Source organism: Varroa destructor, unplaced genomic scaffold (assembly GCF_002443255.2).
Source record: "Varroa destructor unplaced genomic scaffold, Vdes_3.0 BEIS01000007.1, whole genome shotgun sequence".
NCBI classification, from domain to species: Eukaryota; Metazoa; Arthropoda; class Arachnida; order Mesostigmata; family Varroidae; genus Varroa; species Varroa destructor.
The window spans coordinates 580,376-596,809 of NW_019211460.1; the positions used below are offsets into that span (position 1 = coordinate 580,376).

At 42.2% G+C, this 16,434-nt stretch overlaps 2 protein-coding genes across 7 annotated transcripts in view; one reads left to right on the forward strand and one right to left on the reverse strand.

The window, feature by feature from the left end:
- Positions 1-70: 70 nt before the first annotated feature.
- On the forward strand, positions 71-2,340 carry LOC111253604 (coiled-coil domain-containing protein 22 homolog). The gene has a single exon (XM_022813275.2). The coding sequence runs from the start codon at positions 550-552 to the stop codon at positions 2,197-2,199; it is 1,650 nt and encodes a 549-aa protein (XP_022669010.1). The 5' UTR covers positions 71-549; the 3' UTR covers positions 2,200-2,340.
- A 2,115-nt stretch (positions 2,341-4,455) lies between these two features.
- LOC111254421 (uncharacterized) overlaps positions 4,456-16,434 on the reverse strand; it is a 60,364-nt gene continuing 48,385 nt past the window's right edge. For 2 of the 6 annotated variants that reach the window (XM_086975646.1, XM_086975645.1), the window contains exons 2-8: positions 14,374-14,590; positions 9,043-9,386; positions 8,386-8,780; positions 7,959-8,105; positions 7,341-7,685; positions 6,923-7,115; positions 4,456-6,231 (exon numbers count right to left, since the gene is read on the reverse strand). In XM_086975646.1, the coding sequence (XP_086831772.1) occupies positions 7,050-7,115; positions 7,341-7,685; positions 7,959-8,105; positions 8,386-8,780; positions 9,043-9,386; positions 14,374-14,390 (1,314 nt within the window). In that variant the 5' untranslated portion in view covers positions 14,391-14,590 and the 3' untranslated portion in view covers positions 4,456-6,231; positions 6,923-7,049. Of the gene's footprint in view, positions 6,232-6,922; positions 7,116-7,340; positions 7,686-7,958; positions 8,106-8,385; positions 8,781-9,042; positions 9,387-14,373; positions 14,591-15,325; positions 15,692-16,434 lie in introns of all 6 variants that reach the window. The other 4 variants (XM_022815257.2, XM_086975642.1, XM_086975644.1 and 1 more) reach the window with 3 other exon arrangements.

Here is a 16,434-nt window from a genome sequence, read left to right on the forward strand (position 1 = left end):
TAGACGACCAGACACGTCCAAGTAAAACGAACGGGTGTCTAAGAAGAGAGATGAGCTAGTCAGCTGGCAAACGCTTTACATTATCACCGACATAACATATCAATAGTTGGAGTGCCCTAATAATGTGAGCGGCACAAAAGAGCCAAGTGCTTAATAAGTGGCTGAAGAGGGATGGTGCTATAACACGGTGACGATGTTCACAGTATCGGACGGTGCAGGCTGAATGGCTCATTGTTGACACTAACGCATATGACGAAACTTCAACCAAATTTGAGCCGATTGAAGAACTTGTTGCAAGACCTGTAGACTTGCGCAGTGACCAATTCCTGTTCACAATGATTTAAGCTAGTTTTACGCCGCAGCGAAACAGCGAAGCGGAACAAGCGTTTATTGAATGTCGATGGCAGTCACGTGCGTCAGTGTGCCCTAAATCCTGACAGTCTAAAATAACGGTTCGTATTGTAACTAGGTGGGCGTTAACGATATTCGGTGAAAAGAGACCGGCAAGGTCAAACAAAGCAAAAAGAAAAACGCCGATATCAGTGCAAAATGGAGGATGCGGACAGAATTATCGTTGAGCACTTGCAGCAAGTGAGATGCAACTTCGAAGTTAAAAGTCTGAAAGATTTTGAGGCTGACAAAACTCTGGAAGCCGTAATCAAGTTGCTAAAGGCCATAATACCGGATTTTTCAGCTCCGACCTCTGTGCCCCATAATATGGTGGCCAAATACAACATTGGAATGAAACTCGCCGATGCTATCGTTTCATTAGGCTTCAAGGGCGAACTAGGTTATCAGTCTTTCTTGTACTCGAACGAAGTTGAACTTAGACGAATATTTAGCTTCTTAATTGAGAAGTTACCTAAAGATGAAAAAGCATCGCCCGTGCAAACAACAGGTTTCACATTTAAAAAGGCGTTTGCCTCAGCGCTCAGGGTTGAGCTAGAAAAGCCTTGGTTGCCGCCGTACGCTCGTAGCGAGAGTGTCAAACGGCCATTTAGACCAGTATCGATAGATTTAACAACTGACGTCGTCGAAATTGCAGATCGACACACGTTGATTGCTAGTATACTCCAAGCAAATGCATCACTTCGTGCAAAGATTTCGAGACCGAGTCACGAAGAGTTTTCTCGGATAGTTGAGATGGTTCAAGAAAAAAAGGCCGCCTCACCGTCGCTGCAAAAGGAATTTCCGATGGCTGAAGATGCACGAGAGGACGTAATGGAGCAGGAAGAACCTAAAGCCGTTGAGGCTGACGTGTCTGCGCTGGACGAGTTGTACGCTATGGAACAGCGTAGTGTCCAACTTAGTGAAGAACTAGAAGTAGCCGACCAAGAGGTGGAAAAAATGATGAACGAAATGATCAATGCTCAGGTGGCGTTGGAGGAATTTGAATCGGTTCTAGAAAAGGAGAGGCAGTCAAGTAAAATTCGGTTGAAAGCCAGTGAACTTATCGACGAGCATGGTCCTGAAGGTGCCGTAAAGTTCTGTACGAGCTATCTGGAGAACTTACAGGCAAAATCCTCAAAATTAGCAATGGAATGGGAAGAGCATCGCCAGCCAATGATTGAGAAGTTGAGGCGGTTACGTCAAGAGAATTCGGCCAAGTGGAGTGCACAGCGAAATAAACGGGAACGAATAGAACGTTTAGAGCGCCAGCGGCAGCGGATGGTGCAGGAATACTCATTGAAAAAAGTATTGGTCAAGCAACTTGAAGCTGAATGGGATAAACTCAGTCAGAAGGATGCAAACGTGACCCAGTGCAGCCAATACCTGTCGCGTATTCACGAAATTGTCGCTAGCGTGGCCCGACAGCGAGAAGACATCGAGAAAGTCCTCTTAGAAAATCGGAAACAACAGCGGGAAATGAATTTGTTATCGGACCGATTGGAGAGAACGTTTGCTGCTGCTGAAATATTTTTTAATCGGCAATCGGCGAAAATCGAGGATGCCAAGAAGGTCCACCAAAATATTACCGAAATTCATAGGGACTGTAAAAGTATTTTCGAAGCCGTTGAAAGTAACGGTATAATTCAAAGGGAAATTCGTGACTTAGAAGAGAGAATCGACAAAGAAAAAGAATCTAAGGTAGTTGAGAATCTGGCCAGAATTTCAGCGGACTTTAATCAAATGAAGATGGAAAACGACGCCATTGAAACAGAGCTGACGAAAAAAGGCATCATTATCGCACATATTTAGTGTAGATTGTGTGACTTGTCGGGTATCATAAGGAAACGATATTATCGATAACTAGACAAACAGATTGATACCAAATGCTGACAAATTGATTCTAGATGTGAAACAATTCACAACGAACGAATAAAACAAACAAATGTAGTACTCTTTCGTCGTGTTTACTCTTGTTACGGACGAGTGCGTAAACGGCTGATAAACTTAACTCCTAATGTCAACTTAGGACGGGACAACGGCGAGGAAATATTGTGCAGGTAGTCCTTACAACCATTTGCTGATGAGCACTTTACCACCTCTCAATCTATGTTTGCTAAGCCCGTGAACGGAGCGACTGACTATTGCGTTGAGATTAGTTTATTATAATTATGGTTGTTTACGCTTTCAAGCGATCAAAAAGTGATTCTACTTAGCACCTTTAGGCTACAGACTGATTAAAGTGTAGCCCTAAACGTATGGCACCATCGAACCTGAAAGGAACCTAGAATATTAGCGTCCATTTAAGCTAACGAGTGGCTAGAGCATAGAATAAACATAGCTCTTGTCCCTCTTGGTGGAGGAACGGTCGTATTCTGTATATTTAAGATGCGACTTTTCTACCATGTTCACTACCATTCAAAACTTCAGTTACCATTTATTGAACAAATATAAAAAGGCAAAAGCAAATTAGTTGTTTTTATGTAACATTCCTAGGTTAAGGTCGGTTTCACATTTTTTTGTTATATGTATGTACAAGCAACGATTTAGGATATGAAAACACTTTTCAGAATGAAATTGTCTCGAGTGACCTTTCAAAGAAAACGCTTATGAATACGAGCACTCAACTTGCGGTCTTGCTTTCAATCGGTCAGCTTGGCGGAAACATAGCTCGAACGACTCAAAAGATGACTGCATCCCGCATATCATACAAGTATACTGGTCAAGGTTATCGTATGATCAGCATCTTTACAGAGCTGCTACTACCCGAAATACCATTCTTCGATTTGAAAATTAAGGAAAGAAAGCGCCTGTGGGACAAAGGCGCCAGGTCTACAGCTATAAAACCGGCGGGAAGGGACAATCACTGTGGAAGAAAGGCAAAGAGGACGGACCACCATCCCAAGAGGCAACCCTAAATCGCCAGTAGGGACCTCATTAGACACCGAGACGTGACAGGATTGTTCGGGCAGGAAAAGCAATCACTTTTTGACCCAAGTCATAACAAATCACTGCAACTGTCAAAGCTACTTTTCCAGAAGCGGCAAGGCTCCTTTGGAAATTTGCGTTCATTGTGACCTGGGGGTCGGTGACTATCCAGCACACATCTTACTAGCCTGTCGGGCACTTGAAGGAGCGAGAAACGCAGCAAAAGTGTAGACAAGAAGGGGTCAAGGTTAGGTCCCGAAAGGCAGTATCCCACCAGTGGTCCCGAGCGAGGGCATACAACAATTTGCAGACTTTATAGACCACACCACGGGGAGCTGAGAAACTAGCTCAGCATTCGCAGCAGAGGCATTTAAAGAGGAAGGACATCTCGAACAGCCAAGGAGAGCCAGATTTGAAGCAGATGATACAGGTTCAGACTAGACATAGTCGCTAGCGGAGATGAAAAGTGTAGAAGGTGACTCCGGATGAATTGATCCTTTTTCATCGGTCCATACTCTTGTTCATGAGGATTCAGACTTGGATAGGAGTTCTTATGTAAGTGAAACAAAAAGTAGTTCGCAAAAATGGATCTCACGCTTTCTGACAACGCTGTATTGATGGGGGTAGGCCGTCTGCCGTTACCGAGTTCCTAGCTTATGGTTCTATATAAATATTAAACCAGCCAACCCTGGCTGCAGCCGTTTGTAATCTGGTCGCCGATCAAATCGTCCGTTGTGTCCGTATAATTTTCCTAATTCAAAGTCTACCATTGTCACATACAATACGACAAGTGTAATTAAATAAAAGCAATATAGGATTTTTCAATAGCCTTTCAATAGCCTGCCTTGCTATCTCTACTTTAGTTACGTAACAGAATATTAGCCTGTAGTGGCTGGACTCGTTGAGAATAGTTAGTTCATACTCCCCGAACCTCTTGGTTTTCCTTCATTGTCAGTAGAAACAACTAGGTACAGCAGAGGCGATATTAAGAAATTTAAACTTCTTATGTTTACATTAATATAGATATTACCTACATACAAACGTCGCAAGGTGCAAGTTTTGTAATTGATTAAAGGTGCTATGGCGAACTTGATACGACTCCGAATGTTGAGTGCAATAGTTAAGAGAAACAAAACTATCTCGCTTGACCATCTCCCTGATTCAAACTTGAAATCTGCCATATTTATTTTTCGTATTTCTCAACAACTGAATATAGCACAGTATGCATGCATCGATCGATCAATCAATCATTGGCGCTCATAAGTAATAGTGATGCTCTACTGAGCTTGAAAATAATCAAACACTTGCGTTAATGATAGTAATCAGACTGATCATTACTATGATTGATAAAGGTCATGATAATTTAGAATAATAGAAAATACTTTGTAGGTAACGACGCAACGTTGAAGGAAATATTTTCTTGTTTTGTTTTCCATGACCGTCCCCTTGTTTATAATAGATTTCTTTAACGACCACTATGTAATTGTTTACACAACTATATACAACTATATTGATACATTAATAGAATAAGATGGTAAATAAATGACTAAATATGTGTGATCTGTACACAACATCATTCGTTCAACAGTGAAATCGCCGCTATCCAATCCTTGCCAGACAGAATATCTAAAATCATGCTTTTCTTTTTTATCGATTCTGAGCAAAATTGAAATGTTCTATCGGAAACGAAAAGTGTTCGACCCTTTCACTTGGCTTTACGTCCTACTATTGCCAGGTATGTTCTTTCCTTGTCCTGAATCCAATCAGAAGGTGTACTGATTTGACCCCTACTTTTTTAGCTGCTTTATTGATTTCATAAACTTGAAGTTCCTTTTCACCTAGCAAATTATTTGCCCGTAGATGTGTTAAACAATATTCTTGGATTATGGGTACACGTATTGAACAGGTTACGACTGGCTGAAGTCGCTGTGACTTCCTCCATCCTTGTTGAGATTGTACTCCAGTTGACATCTTTTTTTTGTGGCAACCATATTTACAAATAAAATAGTTAAACACTAACAACAAACAATAACAAAGGTGATCAAAATTATAACCATAACAGTAACAAGCAAAAAATTTAAAGTAAACAAAACAATTTTTCTGCTTATCTATTACGGTGGTCATTATCTGGGCACCTGTCCTGTGCGTCCAATCTACATTGCAAAATGAAGCAGCAGACACATGGCCGGCGACACGATAAAACAGAAGAGGTTAAGTTGTTTTTCCACATATGCTTACCTTATCACGCGCGTAAACTTATCACGCAAAAATGCGCTCGTCGTAAGTCTATATACTGTTTTTTTGGTGTTTTCCCTTTATTAGAAACATGTTTATCACCCATAACAAGTCGATCGTTTTCGGCACCGTAGGAAATCGATGCGGCGCCCTTGCAGAAGCTACGCTGCCTATACAGGTTCTGGTTAAGCATATATTACGACTTCTACGTTTTTATATGAGCCCATTTATGTTCGAGTCATGTTGTGTGTTCTTCGAGTGCAAGCTAATCTAAGATCAGAGTTCTTCCATTGTATTGAAAAACATTAGTAGTAACCATGTCCGCCTGACATCATGCTTCAGTAGAATCTTCATAGACTCTAGCGCTGATAATAATCAGTAGTTCAGTGATCAATTTCAAAGTCAGAGTTTGATTTACAGCTGATCACAATGTCGACAGCGACTGTGCTATGTTGTGACCACGTCATGTTAGCGGCCTATGGGTTTTCATTAATCATTTGCCATCTGATCAATTAAAGCTTGATGTTAGGCTATGCAATGCCACATTCGTTCTCCAGACACAAATTAAATAATTAGTTTTGACGAACAACTGTGTTGTATATGACAGGTGTACAGATGGTATATTGTTCCGTGCTTGCAGCATCCAGAGCTACGCGATTGTGAGCAGAACTGATGTGAGAACTGAAAAGTCACAGGAATTATACAATTATTTACGGCATACGCGCTTTCTGAAGGCGGGCAAATTTGAATAACGGGCCAGTTCTACTTAGGCACTGTCTCGGCATGATGCTTTTTCGAAATATTTTAAACCTCACTGAAATATGCTATTCAGTCAAAAACAAATTGTCTAAATCACAGTGATTTGCCTTGACCAGAGCGTCAGCCCATATAGTAATAGTGCTAGCAATGCATAATTTGAATTTTCCTCTAAACACTTAACAACCAGCCAAGAAACTTAGCCAATTCGGTCTCGTTGCCAATTTCTCCTAAGGGCAAAATCTGTTTCTTATTTTAGATCCCATTCTTCGTCTGTCCAATCTATCGAGGCAAACTTATAATATCAAGCTTACCGGCTGATAAAAAAATGTGCACATTTTTCTAATTAACTTTTTAAAAACGTACTCAAGTTGTCCGTCTTCAGTTAGCTTTATCGTTTACCTAACATAATAACCTAATTAAAATATAATATTTGATTATATAAATGAAGCTAGTAAATTCGGTGGCTAGTAGCAGATAGCATGTTTATCTTCGAAGCGGTTATATTTATTATCTAATTGATATCGTAGACCTCTAATAGGTCATCAGATCTCAGTTCGAACTGAACCGTCTGCTAACAACAATTTTCAACGAGAAATTTGATTGGTACACATACAGAGAGTCCTGCTGTTGGTGCCGAAGCCGTTCTTGCTGACTAATGCATTTTTCGAGATTATTATTGTTTGCAAATTTGTTGTATTCAGGCAGTCACTGACTTTCGAAGACCGGTGGTAGGCGTACTGTTAACCCATCATCGATCCTCCCCAAGGATTGTCGTGTACTGGCCAGACTTGTCTGTCGGGCTGCAGCTACAAAACGTTAAAATAGAGAATTCTTAAGCTACAGCAGATAAAATATACTAAGTACATTTAAACGATCGCGGGCCATTCGCATAACAATATAACTACACAGAAAGAGGTGCGCACAAAAACTCTAGAGATACGTGTCTGCTCCTCGTCTCCTTTTGGTAAAACCTTGCTGACGACAAGCATGCATCCGCAATGAATGTCGTAAGCTTTCAACTATATCGTTACCTGTTGAGACTGCGGACTCTGCTGAGGATGATGTTGGTTTGTATTTTGCGTCGAGAAGTTGTTCCGTCCCGCCATCTGCTCTTGTGTCGGATGCTGATGAAGCATGTCATTTCTGCCAGCTGCGTTCCCAATCCCTGTTGAATAACCGAGGGAAGTTGGGGTTGATACGGCCGCGCTGGCCATGGGCGCTACTGGAGGCGTTGAGACAGGAACGGAGGCCGGGATAGATGTTTGACCGTCTCCGATCAAACAGCAATTGTGGTTTGTCAACTGGTCACGGAGTTCCTGCACTTTGGCCTTCAGATTGGCTACTTCACGCTGCAACGCCTCGTTCTGGTGACGGGTCTGGTAACGAAAAACAAAAAAGAAAAATAATATAAATAACCAGTTCAATAGACAGTCAAACAGCTGTCGCAAACATCGTACACCAATGCCGTTTACCGAACTGTTTATGGTTTATTTTTACCCTATGCAATATAATCTATCCGCGATCTATTTGTGCCTCGATTATTATTGTGGTGTTACCCGTTGAATTTAAAGTTTCTTTTATAATTCGTTAATATGAAAGTTGAAGTGTTACACAAACACTGGCAAGGTTGTGTTATTGATTTTACGTACATAGATATGGTCCTTAGTTAACTGCTCCTGTTGCCGTTTCTTTTTGCTTCGGCATTTGGCTGCAGCGACCTTGTTTCGTTCCCGCCTTCGAAGACGGCGTGCCAGATCATCAGGGGCGGTTCTGCCCACACTGCTTTCACTGCATAACTGTGAAATTCACATGGATGAGCAAAGCACGCGCGTTTTATATGTAAGAAGAAGAAGAAGAAGAAGAAGAAAAAGAAGAAGGGTTACAACTTGAAACTTTTCAAGTTTTGATTATGGGGTCGATTAATGATTCCAGCTAAGGAATTCGTGCTAAGGCGAGTGAGTTCTAGTTACGAAAATCTCCCTTTATCTTTTCTGTTGCTTCTTAACTTGCTTGAATTGATGTGATCTTGTCCGATAAGTAAGTATTTTAAACCTATTTCCTTCAGGGCCTACTGACCGGTTCGCGCTTTATCCGCGTCGGCCGTCCAGCTTTCGTTGGACCCTGCGGGGACTCCCGTCGGTCCTCGGTTGGTGTTGCTAGGGGGGCGATGGTATTGTCATGACTAGTGCTTGGCTGCGGCTCGAAATCCGAACCAGCTACAAGCCCGCCGGCATTTGTAGTCATCATTATCTGTGTTGGGCTGTCATACGGCCCACAACAACTGGAAACGTACGGCTGAGTATTTTCCTTCCTTTGACGGAAATGCCAGAGCTCCTCTTCGGTAGGCTTAACATCAGAATGCGAAGTAATCGGTGGCGGGCTAACCATGTCAGTGTACGGGGAATTCTCATAATATGAAGCGTCATAAGCTGCCCCAGGATAGTCCGTGAGAACGCCTGAACGTGTGTCGGCTGGAAGATTCACTGCCCGGTTAGTAATGATCAGCATGCGATTTCTATTCTATTCCATTCTGAAGCGGCTTGTACGACCGCTTGCCGTAGAGACTACCGCACACAGTAAGTACATGGCTTCCAAACCTTGCCAAAGGAGTGTTATAGCAAAGGCAATAGAAAATAGTAGTTCATAAAAAATGACAATTTACAACGGCGACAAATCCTATTTAGACTGATCTGTAAACCTGAACACTTTTTGCCACGCAAACAAGTAACTTACAATTAAGCTGGGAGTAGACATCGCCATTGGAGACAATGGTTGCCACTGTAGGTGCGTGATACGGTTCATGGAGGTGAGGAAGGCTTTGGATGGATTGTAACGAGTGGTACGGTGGACTAGTTAAAGGAATAATGCCTACATGGTTTGGCACTTGTTCGGCCAGTCGTTCGGGCGGATGCCTTGAAGATACAGGTTGAGGACCGTGCAGTGGGCTCGCGGCCGCGTGGCCTTCTCCAGCAGGCAACACCTCACGGTGAGGAGCAAAATGCGCGGCTGTCTGATCCGCAGTGGCTGTTTCCACTGCACAAATGGGGTCGTTGCCGTGTGGATCGCCCACGTACGAACTGTAAATAAGTGCAACAGGTAAACACAATGATAAACAAGTATACAATCGCATGCGTTGAGTAATAGGCAATAGATCGGCGAATGTGACTAGAAATAGTGTCCGAGCTAGTAGAAACGATGCGTTAAACAACACCTGCATAACGCAGCATGACAGATACGTGACATGTATAGTTTCGAAAAATTCGAATCGAGTCTTGGCTTGGAGCTGCGAGCTCCTATTTCTATTACGCGACTAGAGAACAATACAGTGATAATTAGCTAGCCAATGATTACGCTAAAGCGTCTAAACAAAACGAAGCGAGAACTTTCACTTTACGAATGTCAACGAACCGTCAGTCAAACTAATCGCGGATTATAATTGCAGAATTCTCAAGTGTCTCAGAGAATATCTTCAAAATTTCTAAATTATTTCGACGGTCTTGTTTACGAGCCGGACAAGAGGTTAGCACTAACAGTAGCCGTAGATAGATAATGTCATTGAACCAATAGGCTAACCTCCGCTGCATTATCATGGATCAGCGGCATTTTCTTCTTATAGGCGACATTCAATTGCGCAGGTGGTCGCCTAGTACAGTTTAATGCATTCTGCGTTATGCAATCGTTGAACCGCAGGCAGCCCACACAAATAAACTCATCGACGTGGACGTTTTTTTTTGTTGTCAAAACTTGAGTCCCGTCGCGCGGCACATCGAGCTCGAGCGTCACGTCATGAGTTGAAGTTAGACGAGAGCTCTTTACCGCAGTGCTCTTAACCTAATCTTTTAATCTATCAACACAGAACCGAAATCGGATAAATGGGCCTGCCGTATCAGCAGAGAGAGGGGGACGATGTATACCTCTAGCATGCTTAAGTTTCTAAAAGTATTGAACGTAAGCATAGAAATGTTTGTCACTTATATTGATAGTATCTATCCTCTCTTTACCAAATGACAATCCTCGTATAGCTGGATAGCTAAGGAGTGACGAATACCCGAAAGTATCAATAATGTTAATACGAAAACGCTGTTCTATGCACATACGCGTATCCTCATCATAGACCAACGGACCGTCTCTATTGATCAGTGCACTGGTACAGCGGCGTCGAGGGAGAAGCTGGCAACAAAAAAATGCCTTTCGAACGTACCCCAACCACAGGCGATTACAAAAATACTATGAACAAGTTCAGGAACGAGTGTCAAAATAGGAAAAAAATACAGGTGGCTACTTAGTCCGATAGGCATTGGCGCTACATAAGCACGTCAGATAAGGAAATTATTAAAAAAAAACTACTGTTTCAGTGGAAAAAAAATGCACATCTGTATAGCAACTGTATGATTGCTGCACCCTGCTGGTGTCGCGACCGTCTGGCACGTACGTGGCCGAAACTATCTTTTGCTCACAAACAAAGCAGAGAAGCCCTAAGCAAAGCGTAACAAATAACGAGTGAGGTTTAACACAGAATACGATGCTTATTTTATGTGAACCTGAAAACCGCTATGCATAGTCGTACGATGTTGCACATGTTGAACGACTCGTTCAAAAAAACTATACACATTTATGGAAAAAAACAAACAGATGAGGTGTTCTTATGGTTATTTATTAGACTGTTACGAAAGTTCTAAGGCATCGATCATTGCTTGAATAAAATTTAGGGATAATCTAATGCTTTTACGTTGACCTTGTGCTCAGGTACGAACCTGTCGATTTCACTAACGCCTTTTCCTAAGAGAAGCGGTTACGACCTACGTCAACAGCCAACACAATTGTCTCGTGTGGGATGTTCCCAATCACAATCGATGGCCCAAGCCTCCATCTAGAACTAGCGTCTTGCATCTGCAATATTTAATGTGTGTCCGATCCGATCTATATTTGTAGTCACGTATGCACCGATTTTCGGCCGTCGTGCCCTTAACAAGAATACCAAAACGCTTCTTCTATATTCAACTGCCTGTGATGGGGTTACCAAATTGGTTGTGATTTATCCTTTTGCTTGTTTCATTTTAGCCTCTCGACTGCGGACTAGACCATTCATTCAGTTCCGACTTCCATAACCACAATGTACAATTTCTGCTGATCGCGCCGGACTTCATATAAATGCGCCATCAGATAAATAATATAATTGAATATTGCGCTTGTCGTCGCCGTTTTTTTTGCAGAAAACTGATTTTCTGAAGTGGAAGGGTAAACGTATCATACCTTGCGTTCGTGCCGTTGCTAAAGGTGCTAGCTTTAGTCGAAGCAGCCAAAAACTGAATAACACTGCAGAGTAGAGAGAAAACATTGTACAGTGGGGTAAAGATCACAGGATAATCAAAAGCGGGGCTCTGACAGCAGCGACACCGCCACTGCTGCTGTTGTTCAAAGTTTTGATGGGTAATCCGACAAAAGAACGGGCGAATGAAGCGACCCACGGAGATAGAACGGTCGGACAACCGTCACGCGAGTTTCAGTCACCCATCGCCGTTGAACCGGAAGAGAAGATAGAGGACGGCGGATAGGCGGCAACAGCAGTGGTAATAACGCGACGCACGAGATATGGAGGACGCTTTCTGTCTGCGTTAGCAGTATATTCCCTTCTGCAATCGCTTTATCGTCGCTGCCACTGTTGTTGTTGTTGTTATCGTTGTTGTTGCAGCAGTTTTACTACAGGTGGAAGGTCATCAGTGTTGCCATGATGGCGGTTCCGCTGGGCAGATAGGGAAGATCTAGCTATTCACTGACCATCGTTGCTTCGGCACCGTTTCTTTCTGCTGCTTTTCCTGCTTCGACAGAGATTTCAACAGCGTCGGCGAAGATCGTCGGACGCTCACCGGACGGGCACTTCATGCTGGACCTCGTCAATCACAATTTCGTTGTTGCCAAATTAATTACACATCGCTATTTACACTAACCACATTACTGTTCAGTAACTTGTCGTCTTCGGGTACGGAATCGAGGAATAGCATCAGTCGCCACCGCCGCTGGCATTATCAGAAACAACAACAGCAGCAGCAGCAGCAGAAGCAGAACTGGAAGAACAGGAATAAAATGAATAGCAAAAGAAACAAAAGTAAAAAGAACGAAAACGATTGAGACGAGAGGGGAGCTTGAGCGAAGTACAGGAGACACTTCCTGAGTGTAGGATAGCTTTTATTGACTATGCGTTGTGTTTAGAAGTCGCCGTAACCGCACAGTCGTTTACGACTCAATTCTAAATTATGAGCACTTTTGTTTTCATATATATGGGACTATATCAGATATGATTGGAACGTGTTGTTTAGTTGAAAAGTTTATAAAGCAGCGCACTGATAGGCGTTATCGGCCCAATTGGTTTTCGATTTGCCGATCACAGATCATGACAAGACAAATATTGCCTTCTGCTACGAGCAGCTCCTTGTACAAATAAAATAGTAAATTAGACTACAGTGTGCTACACGAGTGTACACTCTGCCCGTATACATAGATACATGTGTCTATTCTGAACTAGTTGTATCAAGCTATACTATCGATATACTTTCTGAGGATCTTCTCAAAGGTTTGGTACAAAGAAGTGGTTTATAGTGATCTATCTTTATTTGACGAATGCGGGCCTGCCTACTAGGGGAATTGCAGCGGTGTAGATTGGTGACGGTTATAACCCATTCAATTGATACCGAATGCGGAACTGCGAGCGGTTTTAAAGTGGCAGACAAGTAACAGCGCGTTAGGTACAAGCTAGAACATACCGTTTTCAGACGCTTGCTAAACCTAATGCTAAGCTTTCTTAAGCCTCTATAAACTAGCACATTAAACGGAAACTCCTATTACGGCCTCTGCCTCTTTCTACACATCACTCGGTAGAGAGGGCTCACAAGCAATGCTCGATTATTAAGGAGATCGAAGGAAAATATGAACGATTCGTAAATTGGCTGACTTTCGCCGCACTATATAAAATGCCACGCCTCATCTTCAAAGTTTTTGAGCAGGAGACAACTAGGACAACTAGGACAAATAGTCTTTATATATCTGTACTTCATAAACTCAAGGGATGATTATGGCAAACGTGTATCTTTTACAATGAACCGATGAAATTTGATTAAAAAAAAACAAAGTGACAATTATTATTATTATTATTATGAGGCTTATGTAGATTCACGCCAAGTTGCAGCTTATATTTGCACAAAATATTATTAAAAAAACAAAATGGCATAGCACTGATCTCCGCACAAGTTTCATTGGAGAAGAAGGGAAAGTGCGAATGGTTTCAGTCGCCAAAAAATAGAAGGTACGAAGACTAAGCGAGAAATAAACCTTTTCGTTCTTTTTTTTTATTTACCAAAATTAATTTTGATAAACTTAAGCGATTATATATTAACAGCTCAATGTGTATCGGCTAGAAACAAGCAATTTGACTACGAGCTCGGAAAGCATACAATTATCATTTAAGTAACACGATCAGTTTCCCCTTTTCTTAAAAAAAAAAAAAAAAAACTATCGTTTGTCCCAGTTATTAGAAGTTTATTTAGACCCAGTGTAAGGCAGAAAGGTATAATTGCGTTGTATTTAATGCCGTCTCGGTACACCTTGTATGCTATATCATCATACTTAATCCATACTGTTTGTATGGATTAAGTTATAATAATAAGTTCATCCATGCCACGTCAGTTCATCGCGAATGTAGCTTGATACTTGCGATCATATTCAGCTCCAGCTCCTATCTGCCTGCGCTGTTTACTTCGGTAGCTACGAGATAAATATCGAACTAGTACACAGCCATATAGTAACGAACCGCTGGTAGTCTCAGTCCACCGTACGTGTTCAAACACGTACGTAACTTAACAGTCCTTCCGCTTTCTTGTTGGCAATTTAAAACGGAACGTACCCGTACAAGGTCATTTACGTATGGACGGGTACAAGAGTTATTCTCGTTGCATATAGAGTAGCCCTTGTAGCCGCAGAAATCTATAAAGAACAAACAATAGCTATAGTAGCGTAGTTATCTAGCTCGTGTGATGGTAATTCAATGCATACGGGTACGAAACGACCCACCTCTTAGGGCGTTCCATGGACACACAATGTCAGCCGGTCGCACGCGGGAAGCCTTCCCAGAACAACCCCAGGCGATTACGTCGCTTCGTCAGACGCAACAAGCTCTCGACGTCGCAGCCCCGTGCCGCTGCTGCCGCGGTGCTATCGCAAAGAGAGCGACCAATGTCAAAGGCTATACACATGTTCTATTGACCATAGGCTTCTGATGCTGTGGATGCTGCAGTCGCGACGGTAATTGCGACGGCAAGAAGAGACAACAGGAATAACAACGAAACAAAGGTGATCAATTGACAATGGCGCACAAGTAGCAGTTATCATTCAGAGAACTCTCTCTGTGTGTGCATGAAACGAGTAAATGTGTACATAAGATTCTGAGCTGCAGGGCTGTCACCTAGGCCCCAACGGAATATCGCATGTACAGGACAAAGGTATCCAACTTAATGGCAACCTCACATTTGCCAAGAATATATATGAAAGCCTCACCTGGCTTAAACGGCCAAAAATCACAGACAGTTTTTTTTTTATTATTTTTTGGATGATTTCTAAATGTTTTCTAGCTGCATTATTTGAGAAGAACCGATAGAAAATACATGATGTTGTTATGTTGTAGCGCTGTCAAAGCTTTGTGTATCAAAATTTGGAAGTGGTTCGCAAAACTCTGGAAAGGGCTTTCGAATATCAGCCCGCAATAATAATAATAATAACAGTGAAATAGTTTACTATGCAAGGTAGATAATAATAACAAAAGCAGGTCATACTTAATAACGAACACCATTTCGGTGTTCAACAACGACTGTGACTTGATTTGGTAAGCATTGGCGCCATTACTGGCGATTTCTTTTGTCGTTCACCCCAACATCCCAGGAACCTTCTTACATCTCTATAGCCAACCATTTCTCCGTTACTCTACCTACCTTTTCCTATCTATCTGTGTATATAAATGATTTCTTACGTTTTTCACACATTATAGATGCGTACACACATACGCCCACTGACACGCGTAGAACTATCTAGCCGTATTCCGCGCGAGCGATGGCGGAGCCTGCCGCGGCTATGAACCTGTCAATAGCCAGAACACCAGCAGGAACCGAGTGTAAATATATCAGTGTTACTGACTGGCGTTTCGACGAGCTCCGTTACGGAGAATCGCGGACCGCCAGCTTCAGACCAGCGACAATGCATTTCACGTCAGAACAAAGATGTAATGGCTGCTCAGATAGTCTGCTACTGTTTGTCTGATAGTTCATGACCGTGGTCTGCGTCCGCGGACGCTCCTTAGCGCCGGTTGCATCTGCCATTGCATGTATTCTTCGGCGACCTGCATGTAGGAAAGCCTATTTAGATCACGAGCAGGGTGGGGTGCGGGGTATTTGTGTCCCCGACGGTCAAGGGCAACCTACGTTGCCTAACTGACAAAGCGTTGACGGAATCGTGTCTAATGACCTCTCATGTTTCCTTAGTTCATAGAAATTAATTTAGAATCGAAAGTGTTACGTGGAGCGATCATTTATTTCTGCAGTTTTCCTAAAGAAAACATGCCTTGAATCATTGTTTTTTCAGACTAGAGATAGCGTTAGCTTAATTTGGATTTGATGGGCTGAATCTAAACTAGGCTTCCTCTGCTCCAAATGATTTTAGATTTGTTAAGTTGTGACTTGAAAAGTGCTCGTACCGTATAAACTAAAAGGAATGGCCATACAAACATAACGTTAGCAACAATATTTACTTATGATATGAAAAATTAATTAGTTACTACTTGGTAATTAATTAGAAAACACACAAATATAACATCCGATTATTTCTTAACTTCAAGGATTGCACCATATTTATGTTGCGGCCACCGCTTTACTGAGTAAGTTGAATAATAGGTATGTTTAAAGCGAGAAGAAGAACCATGCATATCTTAGATTTGGTTTGTCTAATGCTCATCGCCTACTACTGGCTACCAAAATAGCGATGTTGGCCTTCGAATGACGTTTAGCTTGTTTTTAACGGACAATGAAATCGTTAGACACATCCAATGATAAGACAATGGGATATGGGCTGCCCACTGTTGGCCAA